This window comes from Microcebus murinus, chromosome 19 (assembly GCF_040939455.1).
Source record: "Microcebus murinus isolate Inina chromosome 19, M.murinus_Inina_mat1.0, whole genome shotgun sequence".
Lineage (NCBI taxonomy): Eukaryota > Metazoa > Chordata > Mammalia > Primates > Cheirogaleidae > Microcebus > Microcebus murinus.
Window position 1 is genome coordinate 23,045,607 of NC_134122.1, and position 27,575 is coordinate 23,073,181.

A 27,575-nucleotide genomic window follows, 5' to 3' on the forward strand; every position below is an offset into this window, starting at 1 on the left:
GTGGAGCTGAAATTCAGACATCGTCTGTCTCACTCGAGCCCTCTGTGTTCCTCCCTGGCTCTGTGACTTTCTCAGGGAAGGTGCCCGGATCTTGGGGGCCTGCACCCCGAGCCCTGAGCAGCCCCCACCTACCTGCTGCCCCGTGGTGTCTGAGGACTGGGAAGCGTTCTGGCCGCTGCAGCACTTTTGGGCTGTCTGAGGAGAGGCCTGGGTGGGTGGCCGGAGCTCCTGGTTGCGGATGCCAACTAAAACAAACCTGGAGTTGCTGGGGCTTCACTAGTTTGTTTGTGTAAGAAGGGTGAGTCCCCAACAGGAATATTTTTATCCTCGTCAAGAGGGGAGAATCAGGGCTTCGGGAGGAGGCTCCAAGACCTGCCCTGGGGCCTGCCTGTGCCATGAGGGGACAAAGGCTTCCTTCTGTGCCCGCTGAGCGAGGGCCACACAACTCCCGAAGCCCAGCGCCCTCCAGGGCAGGCCAGGGGGCAGCTCATCCGGATCCGGGCACCTGGCACTCTCCCCACGGGCTGGTTGGTCGGATCCCTGTGGGGCAAGTACATGCAGAGGAGCCTGGTTTCAAAGAACCCCAAGGAAATAGCAAATTTATGGCCCTTAGAACAACAGGCTGTCAAACACTGCCGAGTAACCTAGGAAGCATCTCCTGCTTTACTGTAAAGAACCGTGGCTTGTGAAAGCTGTTCAAATAAATGCAAATAACTGGTGGAAACAGCTAACAAAGTCCGTCCTTTTCCAACATCATACAGCATCACCTTGATTAATGAGAACCCGAAATAACTGAGGTTTATTTTTGAACTCAGCCTCTTGGGTAAAGAAGCAAATGAAAACAAAGCTCACGTCGGGGGTTTATTTTAAACAGCAATTTCCAAGAAACATCCTGGGGTCACCACGCGTTCAGTCCAGCTCTCTCCCCTAGTGTCCCCCCGAGAGGAACGGAGACCATCCAAGGTATGCGCCGAGTCACTGATCACCCCCGCTTCCTAGGGCTGCATGGGGACCACTCCCACCCGGTGCCCACAGCGGGTCCCGTCCCGTCTTGTGCCCTGACTCGACCCCACGTTCTCACAAAATTAACCAGAATTAAATCAGCCAGGTGCCACAAGGGAGGCCACTCCAAATGCCTACCACCCGGCACTGTCACGAACACGCTTTGGTTGTGTTGAAACTGGGCCAGGCCCAGCGTCACTGGCTCCGCCAAACTCTCCCATCCTGTTCCTGCCACACAGGCCACTGCGTTCCCAACTTGACCCTGGTCCTCTGCATCTGCCTCTCCACGGTCGCCTGGTGCTCTGGGTGCCGCCTGCTCTTGTTTATGGCATTTACCACAAGCATGTGTCTATAATGGGCCTCCCGCAGCAGTCTGTGGCCCGGGGGTAGGGGGGAGAGGGGAGGAATGAGGATGTTGTGTTTTGTTCGTCTCCAACTCACCTGTCACAAGGACAAAGGTGGCCGAGCACAGTGACGGCTCCTGGGCAGCGTCCGGTCAGCTGAAGCCGACTCCCTCCTCAGTCAGGCTTTTAGTGACAAAAGGCGATTTACTTTTCACTGTAGCTTCCAACACCTGTCTAAAGGAAGGGCTCAATTTCAAACGCAGCGGAACTGTCCATTGTTAGTGGGCCGGCCCCTTTCATCCTGAGGGACTGTGCTAGCCGGGCTCAATCTGCGCCGGGGACAGCTGGGCAGGCCTCACAGAGCTAAGCTGCCACCTGGCTCCCAGGGCTCGTCCCTCTCCGTGTTCTGCCCAGCCATGGCCACGCCCCGGGAGAAGCTCGGCCTCAGTGACAGGCCCGTTGCCCTCCTTCCCTTAGAGGAGGTGGCATAGGAACTGGGGGACGGAGCTGCTTGGCCAGAGGCCCAGGAAGAAGAGGCAAGGTCGTCTGTGCAGAGAACGCACCGGGCAGGGGCGCTGAGCGTGCATGTAGGAAGAAGTGGGAAGGGACAAACATGCAAAGGCGACTGGGCCGCCTTCCACCCATGCCCCTCTGGATGGCCTGTGGCAGGCCCCACGGGGTAGTGAGGGCAGGCCCCTTTACTAAATGGGCAAGGCAGGGGCAGCAGCTGTCCTGGGTGAGCCCCCAACTCCTCTGTCAGGACAACTGAGGCCCAGCTGCCCCTCAAGTCCTCCAACAGAGCTGAGGCCCGCGGGGCCCTGCGTGGGAGGCACTGACCAGGACATGGAGCGTCGCCTCTGCATCCCTGCGCTCTTCCAGCCTGTCTGCGTCACCTGGAAGCAGTTGTTTTATGTGAGGCTCCTGATGGCACAACCCAACGTTTGTCCTGGACTCCGAGCAGGAACTATCCCTAAAGAGGCAAAGGAGAACCCCCCGCAGGCACATCCCCTCCTCTGCCCTGGTGGCAGAGCCCAGGCCCCCAAAGCATTAGCCCCACGACAGGCCTCTCCCGAGATTAACAACTCTGCCCTAATCAAATAAGCTTAAATCATGCAATTGTACCGCATTGTTCTTATTTTTAAAAGTCCAGTCCACGTGGAAATATACCTAAATGTAGGCATCTTAGCCCTGAGATTATAGATGACTTTGATACACAGAATTCTGTGTTATTCAGATTTTCTATAATGCCTATATATTTTCACTCTCAAAATTAATGCTATAAACCCAAATTAAGGAAAAAGTCTTAAGAGGATAAAATTCTAGAAGTCTAAGTGAAAACAGGAGTATTTATCCTTTGCATTTAATAAGCAACTCCTTCCTGATTATCATCTGTAAGACTGCCATTCGTTGTGTGACAGTTTTTCGTGTGAGAAACAGCTTCTGAAGATGGAATGTTCTCTCCTCTGAGACTCTGCTCTTCTGCTACAGTGGACAGGTGTCATTTATCCACGTGTGCGTCACTCACAGACACTCACGGGACACCTCCTACGCTCCACTGCTCTGCTGGAGGTTTCTACAAACTTCATCCATCAAACTGCGCTACTTCCTAAATGTCCACGTCCCGTTGCACATTTCCAGGGTCAGGGCTGATGCTTTTGATGTGCAGCAAAACACAAAAAGGCAAGGCTAGTTAGTGCTTGCTTGTCCGGGGGTGTCATTATTTCTACTTACAGCATTTTTCTCCCTTCACTGTGGGTGCAGCGTCGCCGCCGGCTGCTTGCTTGCATCTCCCCTGTACCGACAGGCCCGTGCTTGTGTTGGTTCTTAGTTTACAGAACCAACCGACTACAGCTGCATAAACGCTGGACAGCAGAGTCCCATCGAGGGTGTGAAGGAGGACAGCCCCGGAGGCCAACACCAGGAGTGCAAAGGCAGGGGAGGCGGAGCCGAGGGGGCAGGAAAGGGACTAAGGCCCAGAGCCTTGCACTGTGATGCCACTTACCTCACTTTCCTGCCTGGTGGCCGGACCTGACATGTGTCCTCCGCACACAGGGAGGGAGGCCAGTGGGGAGGCCTCTGCTTCGGGAAAGGCGGCTGCCCTAAAGGTGTCATTTCACCCAGGAAGCCTGAGCGTGTGACATGCAGGCCAGGATCCAGTTACTCTTCATTCAGAGGTAGCAGGTGGGTGGCCACACTCAGAGGCTTCTATACACACTGCTCCAGGTGGGGGCTGGCACTTTGACACAACACACCAGGAAGACGGATGTGATTTAAGGCAAATTTTAATAGATTTATAAAAATCATATATACAAAACATGTTAAACTAACCACCGTGGCTATAAAATACATTTTGTACACTTTTATGTATTTTAAGCTAGTACACAGTATTCATAAACTGAGACGGATCACAGCACAACAGGCCCTGCCACAGGTGGCTGGGGCGCTGCAGCGACACTTCCGTGGGAGGTGCCCGTGCCAGAGCCCCCCCCTTCCTTTCAGTATTTCCGACCCTGGAGGAGTCGAGGCTGTTTCTGTCCTGAATGCTCAGGTGCCACCTCAACCACGTCCCTGCGGCAGGGTCCCCCAAGTTGCCTTGGCAGCCTGTGCTCCTGCGCCACGTGGGCACCGAGCGGAAGCGGGGGAGGGCGAGTTCAGGACGGTGATGATGGACGAGGGCTGAGCATGTGAACGCCGAACTTCCTGGCTACGCTTGCAGCAACAGAGCAACCTGCCAATCCATTGTAGTTGGTTTGAAGGGAGTTAAGGAAAAGGACACTTTGAATATTTTAAATCAATTTGCGTAACAGGTCCAAAAGTAATTCTTCAAGATTCTAGAGACTGACGGACGAAATAGAGATCTATTTAAAATGTTTCATACATAGGCTTATTGAAGAACATAACAGGGCCAGGCACGGTGGCTCACACCTGTAATCCTAGTGATTTGGGAGGCCAAGGCAGGAGGATTGCTTGAGGCTAGCAGTTCAAAACTAGCCTGGGCAACATAGTGAGACTCTATAAAAATTAAAAAAAAAAAAAAAATTAGCTGGGCATGGTGGCGCGCACCTGTAGTCCTACCTACTTGGGAGGCTGAGGTGGGAGGATTGCTTGAGCCCAGGAGTTCAAGGTTACAAAAAGCTAAGATGACGCCACTGCACTCCAGCCTGGGTGACAGAGACCCCATCTCTTAAAAAAAAAAAAAAAAAAAAAAAAAAAAAAAGAATCTAACAGGTTGACTCATAGCAGGAAAGTGTGACGGAGCAATGGCCCGAGGTGTCTCGGGCTGCATGTGGCTCTTCTGCAGACACTCACTATCAGGTGGGCAAGAGGTTCTGCCCACCCACGTGCCGGTGAATGTGGAAAACGTACCCAGGTTTGTCCAGACTGCTTGAGTGAGTAGGACAGCTGCGAAGAAATGACTTTACTAGTTTGATTTTCAGACACAAGTCTGGTTTGGTTTTTGACATCTGAGTTCCAAAGTCTTAGGTGACTGAGCTTCCTCTGCCCACCGTTTGAACTGACCTTGCGAGGACACGTGGGACGGACGTAGGCGCTGAAGCCCTCCTGCATCCTCCCAAGGCTTTGGAGGGCCCACAGGAGCCAGCTGTTGGATGGAGAAGGGGACCCCACCGTCTGGGGGGCTGGCACAGCCCATGGTGTGACATCCAGCAACCTGCATGCCACCTTGAAGCTCCCCCAGACTCTGGGGGACAGTTCAGATCAGCTTCAACCTCACTTCTGGGTAGAGACTGAAATCTCAGACAGCAACAACGGGGCCGGGCACTGGGGCCGTTCCTAGCAACCCTGCTCTCAGTTCCTCCTTCCCGACTGGAGCTGGTCCCAGAGAACAGCACAAGTGGGTGTGGAGGACACGTTTACATCCCACCCAGAGAGGGTTGTGCTCTTGATGGCCTGCGTGTCTGACCCTATGGAGATAAACTTTTCCTTGTCTTGACTTCTGGTCACATTTACCAGATGGGATCTGGGGTCCAAGCCAGCCTGGGCTGACAAGCTGGGCAAGGCTGCACTCTGAAACCCATCAGGAAAATGTGGTTCCACAGGGAAACTCTACCTTGACTATGAATAGCTGGAGTCATGCTCACTTGGGGGACATACATCAGCTTTCAAAAACACAAAACAAAGTGAGTTCATTGTTAATAAAAGGGCGCCCAAGTGACAGGCTGGAACAATAGCCCTTCACTGTCACAGCAGGAGCAGGCTAGGGATGGGCAGCCCTTCCACCACCCGCCCTGCCTGCCCTGCTCACCCGAGGCCAGGCTGTCCCAGGCTGGTAGGAAACTCATGCTCTTTAGGACCCCAGAGTGGCTTCCCTAGCATTCTGCTTTGGTTTGTGTTACACACGTGTAGAAAGAAAACCACCTGAAGAGAAAAACTACCTTGTACGGCCAGCTTGAGAACAGAGCACCTCATTTCCAGGCTGATCTAAGTCTCCACTTTACTGTGAAGTGAGCAACAGAGCCACACTCCAGTGTAACTCCTAGAACCTGCGTGATGCAGATGCTAAGTCTGTGGGGCTCTCAAAGCTAGGGCCTTGCAACAACAGCAAGTTCAGAGGAGTGAGTTTCCAAAGGCCACCCTGTTCTTCGCCACACCATACCCTAGTCAGCTAGCAGAGAGGCGCGGTGGCCCTGACGTGTAGCCTGCTTTGCTGGGCAGGAGCCCTGGTCTGTTTCTGAGTAGTATCCAGTTTCCTACCGCCCACTACACATGGACACCAATTCCCAGGAACATCCACCTTGCTAGGACATCTGACCACTCACTTATTTCTAGTAATATCCCACTTCTTCCTGTGGTGTTGTGGGATTGCATCCTATGAATAGGAAATTCGAATGCTGAGAAACGCTCAACTCTCCAAGGGACTGGTTCAGCAAGATGTGGGTTACACGCTGCCCCATGCCCACCAAGCACAGCTCTTCCTGGAGCCCTGAGGTCCTCGGGGCTCACGGCTTGGAGGTGTGGTCACGACCTTCCCTCAGCAGACCTACCCATCACAGGAGTCCATTCGAGTATCAGACACAGCTGGAGAACGTGCCAGACAGACCCTGAAAAGTGGGACCCCAGAAGCAGGATTGGCACACCCGCATCTCACAGGCTCTGCTCTACCCGAAGCTACTCAAACTTCAGACCGCACCTTCCTTTGGACACAAGGGCAAACCAGCCTGTCATCTGCTGCCAAGGCCTGTTTGCATGTCGGTTTTAGCTTCTGAACAGGCAGAACTGAACCAAATGGGTCCTTTCTTGGGGAACCCAAAATACTTTCCTCTTCAGGGTCCAACATGATGCCTCACAAAAGGAGCACGAGATTCAAAGGCCAAAGTCACTATAACCACCCTCCCAGTCCATGTTGTGTCACTTTCCTCTCCTCTGGTGCCATCTGTTTACAGGCATCCAGCCCTCCAAGTGGCAGACCTAGTGACGGCTCTCGGACCAGGGCAAGCTCCCCTAAATGCCAAGACATCAGGGAAACCCAAGGATTACATATTTAAGGACCACCTCTTCCTTGATCTGACATGCAAATTAAATAAGCTTTCAAATAGTCTTTTTCTTCAAGTTTCCTAAATTTCAGGGAATCACTTCAGAATGAGCCTGCTAAGCATATCTGATGTACCTTACAGAGAAAATGGCACCAAAAGATCTGGAAGGGCGACAGGCACATTGTGAAAGGATTTTTGGCAAGGACTTCCTCTTAAGTAGCCAAGGAAAGCTCACTGTAACTGCATTTCCTCGAGGCATGTGGCTGGTCACGGTGAGGGGAAGAGCTAGTGGCTCATTACCTGGAAAGATACAGTTCTCCTCCTGCTGAACACGGAACCCTTCAAAGCTAGCAGGCACCTCCGAGAATGTCTACTTCAGTGGCTTGCAATCTGGGCTGTACATGGGAATCACCTGGGACATTACATTAGAAGGTCTGGGTGTATGCTGTTCATATCTGCTAGGGCCTGGGCAGCTCAGCACAGGCCTGGGTAAAAGCCCCCCAGGTGATCTGTGTCCCCAGAGCTGAGAATTGCCATGCTGTCCAACTTTGAGAAATGAAGAAATCAAAGAGCTCAGCCCACAGCCACATAGACAGTCAAGACATAGTGTGCTCACGGCTGGCATTTTTCTGGAGAGGTTTCTGCCTTTCCTGTGGTCAGTTCTAGCCCCCACCGGCCACACACAGGCAATGGCACTGAACAACATCCACACTCCTCTTTCTAGAAACCTGCTTGTTTGGGAAAGAGAGGAGATGCCCAGTTGTGCAGAAGACCCAGCTATAGCAGAATCCCGAGCACAAGAAAGCCCTGATCACAAACCATGCTGATGACGGGAAAGCATTCATGCTTCGTGTCAGTGGTCTTCTTGTTCTGGCTGGACCAATAATCCCTGGGGGTGGCAATGACAGAACTTCCACCCAACCATTCCCTGGGGCTCCTCTAGTCTCTGGACCATGTCAAGTGTCAACCACCAGGTCCTTCCCCTTGGGACTTCCCGGTTTTAGGCAGCAGGGCTTCTCGCTCTCACACATACGTACAGGCGTGTCTTGATGTGTATACACTATTCCAAGCTTTGAAGATGTGTTCCAGTGGCTTTCATTCAAAACCCATTTATGATGGTTCTCCTCATGCAGGATTTATTTGATATGTGGGAATAAAAACTGTGATTAACATATAATGAACCACCTTCAAATAAAATTAGGATTATAGTTATTTGCTCTGAATTTCTGGAAATGAAAAATTAATTTAGTGTTGATTTTAATATTTTATATTAAGAGAAACTAAGAATTTATTTTAATAAACATAAAAAGACTGAAGGTGGTCACATCTTCAACCAGACCTCCCAGTCCATGCTAACTAACGCTGTGTGCAAAGGGCAACCACGTGCGACTGACCCGGACGACTATCAATCTGACGAGAGGCTTTTACCTTGCGACACCGAGTCCATACACGTCTGTTCCCAGCACCCCCAAGTCAGTCATAACTAATAATCTTGTTTCAAGATTATTTTTTTGATCTTGGAGGTAAAATAGTCTGACTCACTTTTATGAAAGAAGTAGAAAAACTAAAAGAGTAAGAATTCTAGAGATCTCTATAAATTACAGAGCTATGACTCAAAATCTCTGAAACAATTTCTCTAACAAACAGAAGAGTTAAAAATATATTTCAGTAAAAAAACCTACATGTGTTCTTATGTGTAAACAGTATAACTATGAGGAAAATATCTTATTTTTGAGGAAGTTTATTGTTACATTTTTGCAATAATAGATGAGGCACAACTACCTCCTGCTTTTCCAACATCTCAATTAAAAAAGACAACAATCAAGGATTAACAGTGAAATTAAAATAAAAAAAATACAAAAAGCCTAAGGTTTTGGAGGAAAAAAATGACTATAATCTTTGTATAGAAAAGTTGTAAATAATTTCGGTTTCGCCTTGCAAGTAGTTATGGTCTCCAATTACAACACATTACGTAATTTACAGTGGGGCGTCTTTAAAGGCGTTCTGATTCGCTCTGGTCCTGGGGAAGAGGCGGCAGTCCACGCTCAGCAAAGCCAAGTGCACGACCAGGCGGTGGGGTCAGGGGCTGAGCTGGTCCTGGGCCCCCGCCTTCGGGCCATCCCACCCCACTTCCTGCTGACACAGAAGTCGTGGTATCTCATTACTCTCATGCTTCCAGGTTTGCAAGTGACTCGTAAATATACCCAACTGCTTAAGGGAAAAAAGCCCTTGCTGACAAGAGCTTTTGGGATAGTGTTTCAAATGATTCCCCCAGTTACGGTGGCAGTGATCTCCAACTAAACCGTGAAGAGGATTTCCAAGTTGGTGGGGAACAGTGGTTGCCCTTCCTCTGGGCCACGGATCCTGACAAACGTGATACAGAAAACTGACCTGGGCAAGCGAAGCCCACCTCACTGTGGACCAGGGGGCTCTCACTGTTGCAAACTGGAAATGTGATCTGAGACCAGGCTGGTGAACCCTGCCAAGAGCAAGCTTTTTCCTTCAAAACGCGGTCATCGGCACTGATCCCGGTCACATCCTTTCAGTTTGTGAAGAGCCACAGGAAGCAGTACAAAAACAGCAACTTTTTTTTTCCAGCCAAAAAAAGAGCTCAAAGCCCAGCAAACATTGACACAAACCCCCAAGCACCAAAAGAGAAAGAGAATTCCATGTTGTCTCCTAATTAAAACACTGTGATAACAAGGATGACTCAGCAGCAGGTTTTTGTCCTCCCTCTTCTGGTTCCGCATCTGCCCCAAGATTCATGTTTCTCTGGCTTGCTGGAAACAAGCTGAGAGTGAGACACAAAAGGGGACAGGGTGGGGACAGTGTGGCATCAGGACAAGGCCCTGGGTGTGTTATTAAGCCATAGCAACACTTAGGTGCTGGTTAAGAGGAAGCTTTTCCTTCTCTCTTGAATGCTAGAAGTCCCCCCAAAATACTAGACAGGCTTTTCTAGTAGAGTAATGCACAGAGGGGACCAGTGTGGAAGGCAATGTATTTTTAAACACAGTGAAAGACACCTGGCAGGTAACTGGACGAGTCGACTGAGCTTATGATTTACCAGCTCACGCCAACATGCTCAGCCTTCTGTGGGTTCCTCCCACGAGAGCTGTATCTGGTAGTTTACTGTTCTGTGTGCACAGCAATAGAAGCAAGAGCCCTTGGTAAGAATCAGACTTAAAGGGGAGCCGAGAACAGGGACTGGCTGTCCAAAGGCACTGGTGTAGCGGCAGTTTGGAGAAACTCAGATTTCTTTAGTTGGTGGGCTTCCAGAAAGGTCAGCTGTTAGGAACTCGCCAAGCAGCTGTGGCGTTAACAAAAGCTTTGCTAGTAGTCTTGCCAGCTTTCACAAGCCCCAGAAGAGAAGATGAAACTCTCCACTACTTCCAAAAGGAGGAAAAGCTACATGCTCTCAACTGTGGTGTCAGAAGATGACTCGCAAGTAAGACGGCAAAGTCATCTGCAAGGCTACTTGGTTTATGTGTCTTTGCACTGGGCAGGGCGAGGGGAAGGGAGGTAAGAAGTGAAAAGCACCACTGTGTGCAGACAGATAGGGCCACATTCACTGCCAGCATCCCACGTCCACTCCTCGCCGTGCTGCTGGGCAGTCTGGGAAGGCAGGAGGAGCTGAGTGTGCTATCGGGCATTAAGGCCAGTTCACACCTTCGAAACTCCCAATCCTGTCCTCAAAGCTGGGAGGGGGATCCTTGGCACGGCTCCTCGGCTCAATCTAATAGGCTTGGATTAGGGTCTCTTAGGAAATTGGCACAAGAGTTTTAAAAGGCAACATGTTTACTTTGGGAAGTGGCATTTGGACGCTGGGGCTGCGGGGCCAGGCCTGGGCACTCAGAGTTTAGCAGCATCGGCGTGCATTTGATCTCCACAAGCTACAACTAGGCAAAGCTTTCATGTTAGTTTGTCTCAGCGAAAAAATGCAAGTTAGAGAGAAAAGCCATCTGCAAGGCCAGCTGGTTTTTGTGTTTCTGTCATTAAGGAGAGCATGTGCATGCACATACCCACACACTCTTCAATTAAATTGTGTCAGAAAGAATGACATTTCTGTAAAAAGAAAGAAAGCTGTGTTATTAGGTATTCCACATTAATACCAAAGTGAGCACTTGGATTTTCAGTAGTTTCACTTGTCCCCAGGATTCAGTAGCTAACATCAAAGTTTCCGTGTCTGTTTGCCTAGAGCTTGTTGGCCTGGCTGGTTTTACAACATTCTCGAGCTAGGTGGCGTGAATCCGAGAACCCACTCCAGAACCATGCAGGTAAGACACACCAAAGAGATCTGACCAACAGCCGTGGAGGCTGCTCAAGGACGGCGACAGAGGGCTTTCCCTTCACTGCAACATGATATCTTTCAGGTTCTCCTGCAAGATGGTGTCCTTCACAGCATGAAACACGAAGCGGATGTTCTCAGTGTCTATGGCGGTGGTGAAGTGGTGGAACAGCGGCTTACTGCGATTCCGTCTCTTCCTGTCAAAACACTGGACCAAGTAGCGCTGCACATCCTCCAGCCTGTGCGGGTCGCCTCTGAAATCTGGGAAGTGCTTCTGGATGCTGACTGTCTTCACTTTCTCCACCAGGAGGTCCGTCTTGTTGAGGAACAGGATTATGGAGACGTTGAAGAAGAGCTTGTTGTTGACTATTGTCTCAAAGATGTTCATCGATTCCACCAGCCGGTTGGTGCGCCTGTCCTCCATGAGGACCTGGTCGTACTCACTGGATGACACCATGAATAGGATCGATGTGATCCCATCAAAGCACTGGAACCACTTTTGGCGCTGAGACCGCTGGCCGCCCACATCCACCATCTTAAAAGGGATTTTTTTAATGACGAAGTCATGTTCCACAATTCCCTTGGTGGCTTTCCTTGCCAGCAGGATGTCTTGCTTACTAGGAAAGTAATTCTGTAAAAAATAGGATAAGGGAGAAAGAAAACGAGAAAATAAGAGCAAAAAGATGGTGAAAAGATAGGACAGAGGGAAGGGGTTAGACTGACTTTTGTAAGAAGTTGAACCAAACACCAAAAGCGAAGTTCATTTACAAAATTATACATTTACCGTGAAATGGAAAGTGAAAGAATTAAATACTTCACTTCAAAATGAATGGAGGCTCCTTAATCTGAGGAATAATGACCAGAATGGTCACTATCAGTCCCCAGTATAACACCACATCATTTTCTTCTCCAGAGGAAATTCATCATCTTTTTTGTTTCAATACCACAGACACAGACCTTTTCATTTTTCTAGCTTCCAGAGCATACACATTCCAAAACCTTACTATGAACTAATTTAGGCTTTGCAATGCTATTTAAAAATTTAGTCTGCAATATATTTTATATGTTATTCTTGGAAACCTCTTAAAGTCTTTAGCAACACACAGGCAACTGCAGTAACTCTTACACCACTCTGATTTTGCACTATTACAAATGCCCCGTGACTAGTGCACACAGCCACTCGGGGGGCAGTCTCACCAAGAACCAAGCAGGGATATGACCAGGCCTCAGTCTACAGGGCTAACTACCAACCGCAGGGTGTGGCGGGTGTGTAGGGACAGAGAAACATCTTCAGTAACACTGCAGGGGCAGAGTAGCAAAATCCAGACTGTAGGAAACCCCACAGGATACATGATTCAGTTACTCCAATAAATAAATTGAAAGAAAATACAAGATGGAGGGAGAAAGCTATAGCTTAAAAGAAATGTGAGTGACATAGACCATCACAATGTGTGGACCTTATTAGGACCTAGGTGGATTCAAACGGCTAAAATGAACCAACATCTATAAGAAGACATTAATGAGACAACTGGGAAAAACCTCAAAACTACTTTGCTAATATTTTAGGAGCGATATAGTATCATGGTTATGATGTTTAGAGTCTTATCTTTTAGAGATACACTCTATAATATTACTGATGATATGATGGCTTGGTTGCTGGAGGTGGGGGTAGGGCAGATGAAACAAGATTGGTCATGAGTGATATGATAACTGTTCATGAACTGGTCATGAATGATAACTGTTGCACCTGCGGTTTCATCATACTATTTATTTTGTATATGCTTAAATTTGCCATGAGAAAAAGTTAAAGGAAACAAAACTCTGCTTTCACTAAAGAACTCGACTGTCTCCTTCGTGGTGATCTGGGCGAAGTCATTCCTATGGACAATTTTCCCCCTCCACCCAAAGACAAAATCCAGGTCTAAGGGAGAGCACTATGACATTACACTACTGTTCATGTTAATCTCAAATAAGGCCCCTAAGTACAGCCAAAGCCCTTACTACTTGGATTGCTTTAGTCTGAACACAGATGTTTTCTAATGCTGGATCACAGATTCTCAGGGTGGGGGGGTCTTTACTCACCAGCTGACCGATCCGGTCCAAGTTATCCAAGAAGTACTTCACTGATTCACCCTGTCAGGAAGAAGAAACAGTCACAACTCAGTCTTGATTGAAGCAACAGAAGAATTTAACAGGTTAACAAATGTTATTTTGCCTCTGTGTAAACAGGAAAAATAAGTGAAAAGACTAAGAGTGTACATGTATTTTGAAAATTAAAAACACAATTTAAAAACATTTTTAAAATGCAATTTCTCTAGCTCCAACCCCAAGATTCAAATTCAGATGGTGTTTTTCAAAGTTCCCCTGCTGGATTCTGGTGCTTGGCGGGACGCTGGCCCCGCGGCCAGGCTAACCTCTTCCTGTCCAGAGATGGAGATCGCCGGCCCACTTCCGGCCACGCCACCAGGGAGGGATGGGACAAGAACTGGGATTTTAAATTGCAGTTCCTGTGCATAGTATTGCTTCTGACAAAGACAGACAGTATTGCTTCTGACAAAGATAATGTCTGATGGACCCAAGACATTATCTTTAAAGACAGTAAATTTTGCAGGGAAGGAGCACACAACATGTTAGTTTCTAGAAATACTCCATTATTACTTCGCACATTCTAATGACCTGATTTATGATACAGAACAAGGGAGAATCTTTAATTTGGATTTCTGTGGTGGAATGACAAATGTTGCTTCTGGACTGAACGTCAATACAAACTGAGACGTGTTCCGTAGCTAGACGTGCACCTTTAGAATCACTCACGGTCCTGTTTTAGGAAGTGTCAAATGCAATGGCACACACATGGCGAGTGAGAGGAGCTTAGAGGGCATTAAACATTAACTCAGATGAAGCAACACAGAGGAAGTAGTCAGTGAACAGGCACGTACAAGATTCCCTTAGAAAGCAGCATGTTGAGAATTAATTCTACCACATATACACAGAGGATGTGGCTTTCTGAAAGATTTCACTCTGAGCCTGGCTCTGGAAGACAGCTACACGGAGGCCATGCAGGTCCACATGCTACCTCATGTCAGGGTCTGTGGGAAGGGCTATGTGGACAAAGCTCCCACGGCTTTCTACATTCTCACACAAGTGTGCACTGCCGTGAGGTCACTCAGACACGGGGCAAGTTCACGTTCTAGATTTTTAGGAGGAAAGACCAGTGGCAAGGCACTAGGTTACAGCTTAAGCTGTGACTTCATAAAAAAGGCTGACCAGTGACAAGGGCAGCCAGTTCCTGCATAGGTCATCCTTCTCCCCTCCTCACCCCAGAGAGGTCCAGGGAAGAAACCAAAGAGTAAATTTCCTTTAGTGAAGAATCAACTTTCCTGTTTTAGACTGAAGGACTTCTGGATAATTCCAAGGAGAGCAACACACATTTTCCCCATCGGACACAGCACCGACTGTAACCAGCAAGCACACTTCCCTCCCTCAGCGCCAGCGTGCCGGCGACTTCCTGACACTCTGTGTTGCAGAGGCCGCAGGCGGCCAGGGGCCTGGCTCCGGAGCAGGGCGACGCATCAGAGCTCCGAGAGGAAGACCTCACTTCCGCAGCACCCCGAGCTCCCTGCACGACTGACTGGCTCTTGTGCCTCTCTCTCTCCCTTCCAGCCAAATCTCTTGGCTGTGGGAAAGCCAGCGTCAGGACAGCGTGTGGCCATTGTCCCTTCTGCCAGCTGCGCCGGGAGCGCCTGCTCTGTCCGCATGTCTGCCTCCTCCCACGTTCAGACAGGAAACAGCTGGGCAGTGGGAGAGCTGCTGGCGTGACAGCACCCTCACCTGATTTATGACGCGTTCTTTCCCTCTCTCCCTCCTACGTGCTTCCTCCTGCCTCTCACCCAGGACTTGGGAGGTGCATTGTGCCTGTGTCGTCTCTGCCATGTCTGAATGACAGTGGCACCCACCGTAGTCCTCCAAAGGCTGGGCAGTGGCGGCGGCTTAGCCGGGGCTACTCTTGCGGATTTCTACTTGTGGTGGCCCCAGGCACAGAGAAGGCAGAATAAGCTTTCCTACTGGGGTTTTAGCTTGGTTGGGCATAAAAAGTCACAGCAATGCAAATGCCACAGCCAAGGTTCTTGTTGCCACAAGACACTGAGACTTGGATTTACCCAAGCAGTGCTGACATGAAATGAAAAGTGCCTCAGAAGACAGCTAAACAGAAAGTACTTAAAAAGTAAGGAGATTTCTCCCAGTTTGAATTTAAATATTTCTATTGAATTTGAAATCACAGTCATCCCAATTGTACTTTAAAATATAACAAATGCTAAGAATATAAAAAGATCTTTACCATTTCTTTCTCTACCAGGATGGTTCATTTAACTTATCTCCACAGTCTGTTTCCCTACATTGGATGTACGTAACTTATTTATGATCCTTAGTCATTTTGCATGGTTGGGGGCCTCCTCTGTCCAGCAAGGACCACAGAGAGGAGAGAAGTCAAAGCCGGTTTCACGCCAGGCTGGCCTCCTTTCACTCCAAGCCTCAGGGGCCCGTGTTACAGCTGCCTCTGACCTGCACACAAAGTCTCCACTGACGGCGTGGAGGACAGGAGGGAAGCGGGGACACACAGCCTGTGCAAGCCAGAAACCATCACTGACGTTCGCGCTCTTGGCTATCCTACTAGGCTGGGCTGGAACTACGCGTTAGTGCCCTGTGGCTTAGCTTCAGACGCTGAACGACACACCACTTGATTTGGCATGTAGCTTAAGGGACAGTCATTTGCAACAGATGCCTCAATTTCCAAGGCATCAGCTCATCGAAAAGGGTAGGTTTAAAATTGCAATATATTTTCAACACTAGGAGAATCCAGCCATTTCTTCAAAGAAATAGCATGTGGCAGAAACTGAGATGTCAACATGAAATTAGCTGCTTAGTAGAATTACAAAAAGACAGTATCACGATGCCAAAACAATCCTAGGGTCCTCTCTTGACAGCTGCTAGAGGAACATGGCCCAATAAAAAAGAATAAATCCAAAACGGGCTTTTCATAACCTTCCTTAGTTTGAAAAATCTAAATGACTTAAGATTAGTAAGAACACGGACTTGTGGATTAAACAAAAGAAAGTGAATTCATTAGGGCAGGATGGGAGCCCACCAAGCACATGCCTGACACAGGTCTACTCCCTGCCTCGATGCTCCCAGGACAGCACTGTCCACTCACTGGGAGCAGAAGGGATGAGTCTGAGGCGGGGCTGATGGGTGGGGAAAAGGGGGTTGTCTGTTCCAAGAAACAGCAGCAGATTGATTTGGGGGCCTGTGCAGCTGTGCCAGGCAGACAGGTGGATATGACTTTAAGAGACTGGAAGGGCCTAGGTCAACATAGACCAGTAAAGAGACTTGCAATTTGGCAAACTGGCCACATCCTTCACCAAATCTTCTTTGGAAGCACCTGTCACCCAACCTCCAGTGATAGAATGACACACACTGGGCTTGCTGTTGCTCAAGGCTGCTGCCAGGCCTGCCCTGCTGCAGACCCATCCGTTCTACTCTGCCGTCTCTGCATTAGTGAGGCTGCCCCTTCACAGACATCTGCTAGCCTCAGGCAGCTCCTTCTGCTAATTTAGGACCATGAGAAAAGAGCCTCAAATCTTTCAACATGGTACAAGGCCAGGCCCTTGAGGTCAACATGTTAGAGGCTGGCTTGGTTCCTCTCTGCCAGTCATCTGAGCCCTTGTACCCATGTGGTTCAACTCAGGGTCCCCTGTCAATGTCACAGGCTGACGGATTTGTGCAGTGGAGGGTGTGCATGAAAGAGAGCCCCTCTGGTTCAAGAACCTCTGGTCTAGGTCCCCCTGGGAGTGAGAAAGGACAATGTGAGTGTGGCCTGGTCTAAGGCATCAGGTGAGGTGGGGTGAGATCAAGGACCACAAAGTAGTCCTAAGGAAAACACACACTAACTTCCAGCTCTGGCCAGGTGGCCTTTCAGTTTCAAATCCTGTCTGCCCATCATGAGTTGTCTTACAATTTCTGCACTTAGTGAGGTTAGCTCTAAAAAAAACTTCTAAAACAGTGTCATTCGCACTGTGACTGAGAACAGGGCTTGTCAACGTTGAGCTAGAGGATTCTAAAATTTAGTTTGCTCACTTCAACATAAATTACAAAGACAAATTTTAAAACTATCGTACACTAAAAATAACAAACTACTCCTCACACACTCAGTATATCTTGTGGTGACAAGAACATTGGCTATGGCATCACGTTGCTGGGACTTTATGCTCAACATAGCTAACGCCCTCGCAGGAGAGTTTATTCTGTTTTCGCTGACTCAATCGTATCATCCCCGAACCGTGGTCACGGTGGTATGGTGACAACGGATGTTCCAGGGGGAAGCCTACCATCTTTCTGGCCACAAGAACAAGAGGAAGGAGCTGTTGGAGGTGAGGAGGGAACCTAAAAGGCAGACAGATAGGGGAGGGAAACCTCAAATTCTGTGTGTAAACTCCACCCAAGACTCCAGTTGGCTCCTTAATCACACATGTGTGGGGCAAACCAAAAGCAGTTCAACTAAGATCTGAGCTCCCGTCAATGCAGGTGTGACCAAGTTGATAGTTTTGGTCTTACCAAGTTAACTGTCTGCCAAAGCAAAATAGTCAACATTAGTTGGATGAATATAAAATGGAATCTGGAGTCCTAAAACAACATTCATAATGTCCAAAATTGAATCTAAAATTATTCAATATATGGGGAGCATTCATCCTCAGGGGAAAAAAATTAATAGTTACCAACTCAGATAACCCAGATACTGGAATTATTAGACAAAGACTTCAAAAGCAGCTATTATAATTATACTCAATTAGGTTAAAAATGCTAATAATGAATAAAAACATGGAAAAGCTTAGCAGACAAGCATAAAATATAAACAGAACCAAATGGAAATTACAGAGCTAAAACATATAATATCTGAAATAAAAAATTTAGTGGATGAACTTACTAACAGTCTGGGAAGACGGAGGAAAGAATTAGTGAACTCTGAAATTAGACTAATGCAAATGATCTAATCTCAAAAAGAGAAAAAAGGTAAAAGGAATGAGAATAAGATGCAAGACTCTGTGGGGCAACTTCCAAAGGCCTAGCAGGTAAGCAGCTGAAATCCCACAGGAAAAAACAAGGAGAATGGGGCAGAGAATTTTTTTAAAAAGCAGAAAATTTTTCACATTTGGTGACAGACATAAATTCATAGATTTCATGAAGCTCCACAAATTCCAAACATCATAAATATGAAGAGAATCATGCCAAGGATATTAAACAACACACTTCTGAATAATCCATGGATCAAAGGAGAAATCATACTATTCTAGTCTGACATGTAAACAGCTTGGAAGTTGTCACTCTCTTCCTTACAACAAGAAAAAAAAATCCTAAAAATCAAAAACTCTTCTTAGATCCATGAGAGAAATGAGGTCACAGGGCAAACTGCTGCCCCTAAACTGCAGAGACAGACAAGCAAATACAGAGAATCACAGCTTACCAGGAACAGAGGATGCAGTTAGAGCCTGCAACTGATATAATATGTCCGGCTTTTAAGAAAAATTACAGTAGTCCTCCCCTTATGGAGGGGGTACTTCTAAGTCCTCTCAGTGGATGCCTGAAACCTTGAACATTACCAAATCCTATATATACACGCCTATTTATGAATTAGACACAGTAAGATATTAACAATAATAAAATAGAGCAATTATAACAATATACTGTAATAAAAGTTATGTTACTGTGGTCTCTCTTCACCTATTTTTGGTCGGCAGTTGGCTGTGGGTAACTGAGACCACAGAAAGTGAAACTGCAGATAAGGGGCACTGCTGTACAGACATGTTAAAAGACCGAAAAACCATAGTCAGAAGAGACAAAGCAAGCATCAGAATCAGAACCAGATATGGCAGAGGTTTTGGAATGATCAGATTGAAAATTTAAAATAATTATGATTAATTTGCTAAGAGCGATAATGGAAAAAGAGGACAACATGCAAGAACAAATGGGTAACGCAAACAGGAAAGATGGAAATTTCAAGAGAGAATATCTAGAAATGATAGAAATCAAGAAGAAATTATTCATAAAGTAAATTAGAAAATAGTTTGAATTTAAAGATAATGAAAAGAAAAACACCAAAATTTTTTTGATGTGGCTACTGCAATACTTATGGGAGAAATCTGTACCTTTAAATGCTTATATTAGAAAAGAAAATGATCCAAAATCATTGACCAACAGTTTTACCTCAAAGGACTTAAAAAAAAAAAAAAAAGAGCAAAGTAAACCCAAGGTAAGAAGTTAGAAAATAGTAAGATCAATTGTCAAACAAATAGAAAATTAATAAGCAATGGAAAAAGTTAACAAGGCCAAATGTTGGTTCCTCAAAAAGGTCAACAAAATCAATAACCTCTTCGCTAGAGGACTCAAGTAAGAAAAAGAACAACTGTACAGTGTCAGCAATGAAAGAATTGTCCTACTGATCCTACAAACCTTAGAAGGGAATGCTATGAACTCTGTGCTAACAGACTGACATCTTCCATGAAATGGACAAATTGCTTTAAAAATTCAATTTACCAAAAGTCACACAGCATTAAACAGAACATCTGAATAGACCTTTAAAAAATCAGATTTATTAAAAAAAAATCTTCCCCAAAGGAAAACTCCAGTCTCAGATGGTTTCATTGGAAAATTCTATCAACCATTCAAAAGTAACACTAATCTTATGCAAACTTTTTCATAAAATCAAAGAGGAAGAAATAATTTGCAACTCCTTTTATGAGGCTAGCATAACCCTGATAACTGACAAGGACATTACCAAAAAATTACAGACCAATATTCCTCTTGAAAATAGACACAGTATCATTTATAAAACCATAGCAAATCAAACCCGACAACAATATATAAATGCTGAATATTTTCACCTTAACATTTGGGACGAAGGCAAGTGTACCCACTTTTACTGCTTCTGGTTGACACTTTGTTGGAAGGCCTATCAGTACAAGAAAGCAAATGAATGCAAGGCATAGGGATTGGAAAGCAAGAAATACAACAGGATTTGCAGCTTGCATAACTGTTGGGATGCAAAATCTTAAGGAATCTTTAAAAAAGTTAACAATGGAATCAATAAGTGAGTTTAGCAAATTCATAAGATACAAGGTCAATGTACAAAAATCAAGTGTATTTTAAGTGTATTTTTATATACTACCAGTAAACAACTAGAATATAAAATTTAAAAAAAAGCAATTCCATTACAACAGTACCAAGAAACAAAAATTCAGGAACAAATCTTTTTGCTATAAATTTTATATGTTGAAATAATTATAGATGAGCAGGAGATTACAGAGAGTACAGAGAGGTCTAGTGTACCTGTCACCTATTTTCCCACTAGCTGCATCTTACATACTTATAGAACAATATCAAAACTAGGGAACTGACATTGGTACAATGTGTATGTGTAGTTCTGCACCCTTTATCACTTGTGTAGATTCATGTAACCACCACTGCAACTGAGATTCAGAGCTGTCCACAATGGTGGAGTTTTATAGTTACACCCACCTTCCTTCTTCCACTGTCCCTAATTCCTGGCAACCACTAATCTGATTTCCATCTTAAGAATTTATAGTCACTGATCTGTTTTCTATCCCTATAGCTTTGCCTTTTCTATTAATAGTATGCATTTTGAATGGAATTATATAGTGACTTTTTGAAATTGGCATTTTTCCCACGCAGCATAATACCCCTGAGATCCACCCAAGTTGCTGCCTGTGAAAATAGTTACTTTAATAATTCCTTTTTATTGCTGAGTAGTATTTCACCAGAGTTTATTTAAGCATTCACTAATCTAGAGACATTTTGGTTGTTTTCATATTACAAATAAAGCTGCTATCATCATTCTTGTATAGGTTTTGTGTGGATATAAGTTTTCATTTCTCTGGGATAAATGCCCAGGAGTGTGACTGTCAGGTCATAAGCGTATGTTTGGTTTTTAAAAGAAACTGCCAAACTATTTTCTAGAATGGTCATAACATCTTACATTCCCATCAGTGATGTATCAGAGATCCAGTTTCTCAGCATCCTTGCCAGCATTTAGTATTTTTACTGTTTTCTATTTTATCTGTTCTAATAGGTATGCTGTGATATCACATGGTGGTCTAAATTTACATTTCCCTTAATTTGCAATGACTCAATGGCAAGTGATGTTGAGCATCTTTTCATGTGCTTATCTGCCATCTGTACATCCTCTTTGGTGAAATCTCTTTATATCTTTTGCTTATTTTCTACTTGGATTATTTTAGTACTGTTGAGTACTGTTTTTGTACTATTTTGAGAGTTCTTTACATATTCTAGATGTGAGTCCTTTTTCAGATATGTGGTTGGCAAATATTTTCTCTCTGTAAGCTTGTCTTTTCAACCTCTTAAGAGGATCTTTTGTAGAGCAAAAGTTTCACATTTTGATGAAACTGAAATAATCTTTTTTCAAAAGTGATTTTTTCTTTTATGGGTCATACTTTAGGTGTCATGTCTAAGAACTCTTCACCAAGTTCTAGGTCCTAGGGAGTTTCTACTGTTATCTTCTCTAAGTTTTAGCATTTTGCATTTTACATTTAAATCTATAATTCCATTTGAATTAATTTTTGCATAAGGCATGAGATTCAGGTTAAGATTCAGTTTTTCTTTCTTATGGTTTACATGGTTGCTTCAGCACCATTTGTGAAAAGGTTATCCCTTCCTTCATTGAACTGATTTTGCCCTTTGTCAAAAATCAGTCAGGCATACTTGTGTAGAGCTATCTGTGGGTCTGTTCCATTGACCTATGTATCTATCCCTTCGCCAACACCACACAGCTTGAACACTGTAGGTAGGTAGGTATGTGTGTATATATATAAAATAAGTCTTGGAGTTAGATAAAGTGATTCCTCATACTTTATACTTCTTTTTAAAAAAATGTCTGGCTATCCCAGTGCCTTTCCAGATACATTTTAAAGTGATAATATCTATATCCACAAAAGATCTTAATAATGTTTTTCAAGAGATGAGGTTTCACTATGTTGTTCAGGCTGGCTTCAAACTCCTGGGGTAAAGGGATTGTCCTGTCTTAGCCTCCCCAGTAGCTGGGACTACAGGCACACACCAACACATACAGCTTTGCCGAGAATTTGACAGAAATTGGGTTAAACCTATATTTCAATTTGGGGAGAAATGCTACCTTTACGATGCTGAGATTTCCAATCCACGAATATACTATGTTTCTCTATTTGTTTATGTCTTCTGATTTCTTTAATGAGTGTTCTATAGTTTTTGTCATACAAGTTCTATATATGTTTTGTTAAACTTACACCAAATTATTTCATTTTTTTAGCAACTGTTAATGGTATTACATTTTAAATTTGTTTCATGTGTTCATTTCTACTATAAAGAAATAAAATTTATTTTTTGCATATTAATCTTGTATCCTGTAACCTTGCTAAACAGATTTACTAGTCTATGACTTTTTTGGTGGATTTCTTGGGATTTTCTATGTCACCTGCCAACAGGAACAGTCTTATTTCTTCTTGTATGATCTGTATGCTTTATATTTCTTTTATTTACCTTATTGCAAATTTTTAATGTGAAACACCTTTTCACTGAAAACTGTAGATGACTTGTGTAAAAAAACCCAAAACCAAAGTAAGAAATATGTCATGTTCATAAATTGAAAGATTCAATATTGTTAAGATGTCTATTCTCCCTGAATTGATCTACTGACTCAATACAATCCCAATCAAAATCCCAGCAGGTATTTTTTGGGTAGAAATTGATGAGTTTATTTTAAAATGTATCTTTTTTAAACAACACAAGATAACTTAAACAATTTTATAAAAGAAGAACAAAGATTTATAATGCCTGAATTCAAGACTTGCTATAAAGTAAAAGAGTATGGTACTGGCAAAAGAAAAGACACATAGATTAACTGAGTAGAAATGAGAGTATAGAAATAGGCCCACATATATATGGCCAATTCATTTTTTAAGAGGTGTCAAGGCAACCCAATGGAGAAAGAAAAGACTTTAAATAAATGATGCTTGAAAAACTGGTATCTGTATGGATGAAAAAAAAAAAAAAGTAGAACTCTGACCCTAACCATATCATATACAAAACCAACTAAAAATGGATCTGAGATCTAAATATAAAAACTAAAACTAATGATTTTTAAAAATAGCAGAAAATCTCTTAGGTTAGGAAGGGGTTTCTGTGCTGTCAGAACTGTAAGGTGAGCCTCAATGACATGTGCCCTGAACAGTTTCTCCCCTTGAAGTGTGGGGGGGACCTGTGATGAGGGGACATAACTCCTGCAATTAGGTTACTTTGAGCTAATCAAAAGGACAGTGGGCTTGGTGGGCCTCATCTAATCAGGCGGGCCTTTAAAAGAAGTACACTCCTGCTGGCCTGGAAGAAAGCAAACAGGTGTGGGGAAGGGGCTCCATGGAAAGGAACTACGGGCAGCCCCTGGGAGATGAGAGTGGGCCCTGGCTGGCAGCTGCCAAGAAAATGGGGACATGTGTCATACAATTGCAAGGAATGAATCCTACCCTTACCCAGTGACCTTGGAAAGAACAGCAAGCCTTGGATGAGAATGCAGCTCCAGGTGACACCTTGCTTTCAGCCTGGCGAGACCCTGAGCAGAGGACCCAGCAAGAATTCTGGGTACCCAGGCTCATCACCCAAGCACACAGAGAGATATTTACATCTGTGTTGTTTCCAGTTGCTACATTGTGATAATTCGTTACCCACCAACAGAAAACATTTAGAATGTCTTAGGGCAAAACCGTGAACCATAAAGGAAAAGTGATCTTTCCTTGTATATGCTCAGCCCCAGCAGTCTCTTGCCCTTAGTATGTACTGAAGGCTTGCTGAGTAAATGAAGATATGTACTTTTTCAAACCTGACTCTTTTACTGCTAGCGTAAACATTTTTCCTTTAATAGCTTAGTGATTTCCTGACTTCTGTTCACTGTCTAGGACCTGTCTCGAAAAGTTTGCCCAACTCAGAATAGCAGTAATAAGGAAGGATTCTCCCCTCCCCCTTACAAATGGAGCTGCATGGTTAACACAGAATACAAGCTCTAAAAACCTAATAAATGTATGAAAAATCTCTTGCTCAGGCATTAGTCACTAGTTAACTCAAAACAAATGGGATGAGTCAGCATCTGGTATCTTCATGCTCTTTGTGGAAAGCCCCTCTATTTTTACTACCTTATCCTCAAATAAAACAAAGACAAAACCCCCCAAAACTCATTCTCTCCCAAACTATCAATAATTATTGTATTAGAAATGAAAATTGAGAGCATTTAACAAAATAAGAATATACAAGCATGTATCTAGTTATCCATCTGAGTGATGACATCGTCATACATCATGTGGCTTCTGGAAAGCTCTGTACTCTTGGCAAGTGAGAGGGTGAAAAAGACAAATAACATCTCAGTATTCTTACAAAAATAGTTTTCTGTCCGGTCAGAATTCTAAGACAAGCCTGACACGTGCCCCTGTACGATTTCTTTCCCTGGAGTGTTGGGAGGAACCTGCGATGATGGGACATCACTCCTGCAACTAGGTTACTTCAAGCTCATGAAAAGGGAGGCGATCGTGGTGGGCCTCATCTTATCAGGTGAGCCTTCCAAGGAAGCTTGGGTAGCCCTTGAGAGGGTCTTGGGGATCCCCAAACCACACTTAGAGAACCATGCCCTAGAGAGACTGCCATGTGTACAAAAGAATGTCCCTGCAGCAGGACCATAACAGCTTGAAGCTGGAAGTGACCACTGCCCACCTCTCATTCAATAGATAATAAACTGCAGCTTATTCATATAATACAACACCAAAGAATGGCTATGAAGGGTTATAACTACATGTATCAACATGATGAATCTCAAAATATAATGTTGAACTAAAGAAATATGTCATAGTAAAATGTTTACACTACATTTACATGAAGTTAAAAAGCAGGCAGAAGGAAAATGAGTTATAAAAGCTAATATATAATATTTACTAAGTGCCTCTCACATATTTACTTAACTGTCACAGAAACACTCTGTAGGTATGACTGCTATCCCCATTCTACAGATGATAAAACCGAGACACATGGTTAAGTACCTTGCCCAAGTGTGAAATTATATGGTTCTAAGTTATATTATTGTTTAGGAATATACAGGTGGTCAGAATACAGTAAAAGGAAAGGATAATTAGCCAAAACTCAGTGCGGCGGTTATGCTGGGGTGGTGGTAGAGGTGGTTTGTAAGTTACCGTTAATGTTCTTAATCTGAATGGCAGGTACAGATGTGTTTGGATCATGATTTTAACTGTGCATATATATTTTCAGACCCTCTTCTGTAGTCATACAAGATATGAGAAATATTTATATATTTCACAATTTTAAAATAGACTAAGTGAGAGAGAAAAACACACAGTGAAGGGTATTTAAAACACAGTCCTTAAGGCCAGGCCGCTCTTTCTGGGCAGTTTTTCAGAAATGTGTACAGATGTCATCAAATGCGAAAACCCTTGCCCCTTTCCTTAAAGCTCCACAGCCAGCTGAGGTCCTTTAAAAGGCTCTGCTCCTTGTTCTGCCGCCCCTACCACCAAGCAGGCTGCTGTGCCAGAGCAAACAGTGGCTTTGTCATGTGACCATGAATGCATAAAAATGACAAAAGCACTGAATTTTAAAAGTATTTTTAAAAAGTAGAAAAACACCTGGTACCTCAAGGTTGAGGAACTAAAAGGTTAAAAGATCAAAGACCTTTGCTATTGGTCAAAGACCCCTGCTATATAAATTGGGTACGTGGATGAAGAAAGGGCGTCATGTGGCTGCCCGTGTGTGGCTGACACGTGTGTCCTGACAGTCTGCTGCCTGCTCTTCCCTGTCGCCTGTGTCTCTGCCTCAGGGAAGACAGCACCTAGCACCCCAAGTAGGAGGGCACTTACCGGGACAAACCGCTCAGGCCTGCTTCTGAGTGGTGCTGCCTCTCCTAAGTCCATACACCTTCTGTGTTCTACACATGCTTCAGGTCAGCAGCATGTTTCACCAGCACCCCTGGGGGGATGCCAAGTCAGCGGATGGGAGCAAGCTATTGCCCAGCACGCGGGAGTTCAGTGTGCCCTCCCACCTGCCAAGGCCACACTGTGGTTTCACTTTCTTCTGGCACAGCACATTCTTTATTTCAAGTCCCCTTACAGCTATGGCATCATGTCACATCAGGGATGTCCAAACAAGAGCTTGTGCAGGCATGCGCACACTGCCCCCCACCCCACAAAGCAGGACAAACCTGTTGCTGTCCCTTTAAGACTTCCCAAACCCTCCCACCAAATCCTTCTTCATTTCCTTCTACAGGCAGCTTATCCAGGGAGCTAAGTTTAGCTACTACCATTTCTAATCTTTCCTCCAGGGACATCTCCGAGTTCCCCACTGCTGGTGACCATCGCAGCCACATGGCTTTACAGAGTCACCAGACACTTGCTGAAGAACAGTTGTCAAATCCTTCAGCAGTTTGGCTTCATGGGGGCAGGGGAGTCTCCTGACCAGAATCTTTCCAATTCCAGCTCCTTCTATCCTTTCCAGTTTAACAAAGCTGGCCTGGTACCAGTCTTCACTGCTGACGCATTTTGGGACAGCTTATCATTTTAGACCCCAAACAATAAAATTGAAATGGAGCCACAAATGCAGCACATACCTCACAAAAACCAGTTTCCTGTATCGCCTGGGTCTCAATTGTGGGGATCCTTTTAGAATTATACTTACAGAAGGAAAAAATGACCACCTCACTTAAGTCACTCAGAGCAACAAGTAGCACAAAAGTTCACAGGAAGTTCAAGCCCCAGCGCTGCTACTTCACGGCTGTGAGTGGCAGGACCACCTCTCTGAGCCTCAGTTTCCTCTTCTACAACGTCTGAATGACTCCCAGAGTTGTCTTCAGGCTAAGCACGTGCATGACACAGGGCAGCACTCAAATCGCAGCTATTACTTTACTGAACCCAGATCTTTGCCACACATGCATCCAAGGATGGCTGATGTGATGACAGAACTGGAGATATTTCAGATGGAAAGTAAATATAAGGAACAAAACCCAGACACCTTTTTTTAACCTGATGCTAGTCAGGTCAAATAGAAGGAGAAAATTTAAAGAGCCACATCCTCCACCACAGCTACTGAAAAACTCACTGCTTTGTCCTCCAGAATAATAGTATCTGATCTACTTGATTTCTACATAGAAACAGCCCCCACTTTGCAAATGACATGCTTCCAGAACCAACCTCTCAGTCCTAAATGCAAATAAAATCTCATTTGATTTATAATTTGCTGTATTGGTTCTTCCTGGACTGAATATTTAAATTTGCTTAAAAGAAATGAATAGTTGCCAAAATGGGCTACTGGAAAATGAAAAGGCCATAAGCACTGTTGTAATAAAAA

General features: G+C 44.9%; 1 protein-coding gene across 1 annotated transcript in view; it reads right to left on the reverse strand.

The window, feature by feature from the left end:
- Positions 1–3,612: 3,612 nt before the first annotated feature.
- GNA12 (G protein subunit alpha 12) overlaps positions 3,613–27,575 on the reverse strand; it is a 93,315-nt gene continuing 69,352 nt past the window's right edge. The window contains exons 3-4 of the mRNA XM_012759228.2: positions 13,206–13,256; positions 3,613–11,754 (exon numbers count right to left, since the gene is read on the reverse strand). Coding sequence (XP_012614682.1) covers positions 11,185–11,754; positions 13,206–13,256 — 621 coding nt within the window. The 3' untranslated portion in view covers positions 3,613–11,184. The remainder of the gene's footprint in view (positions 11,755–13,205; positions 13,257–27,575) is intronic.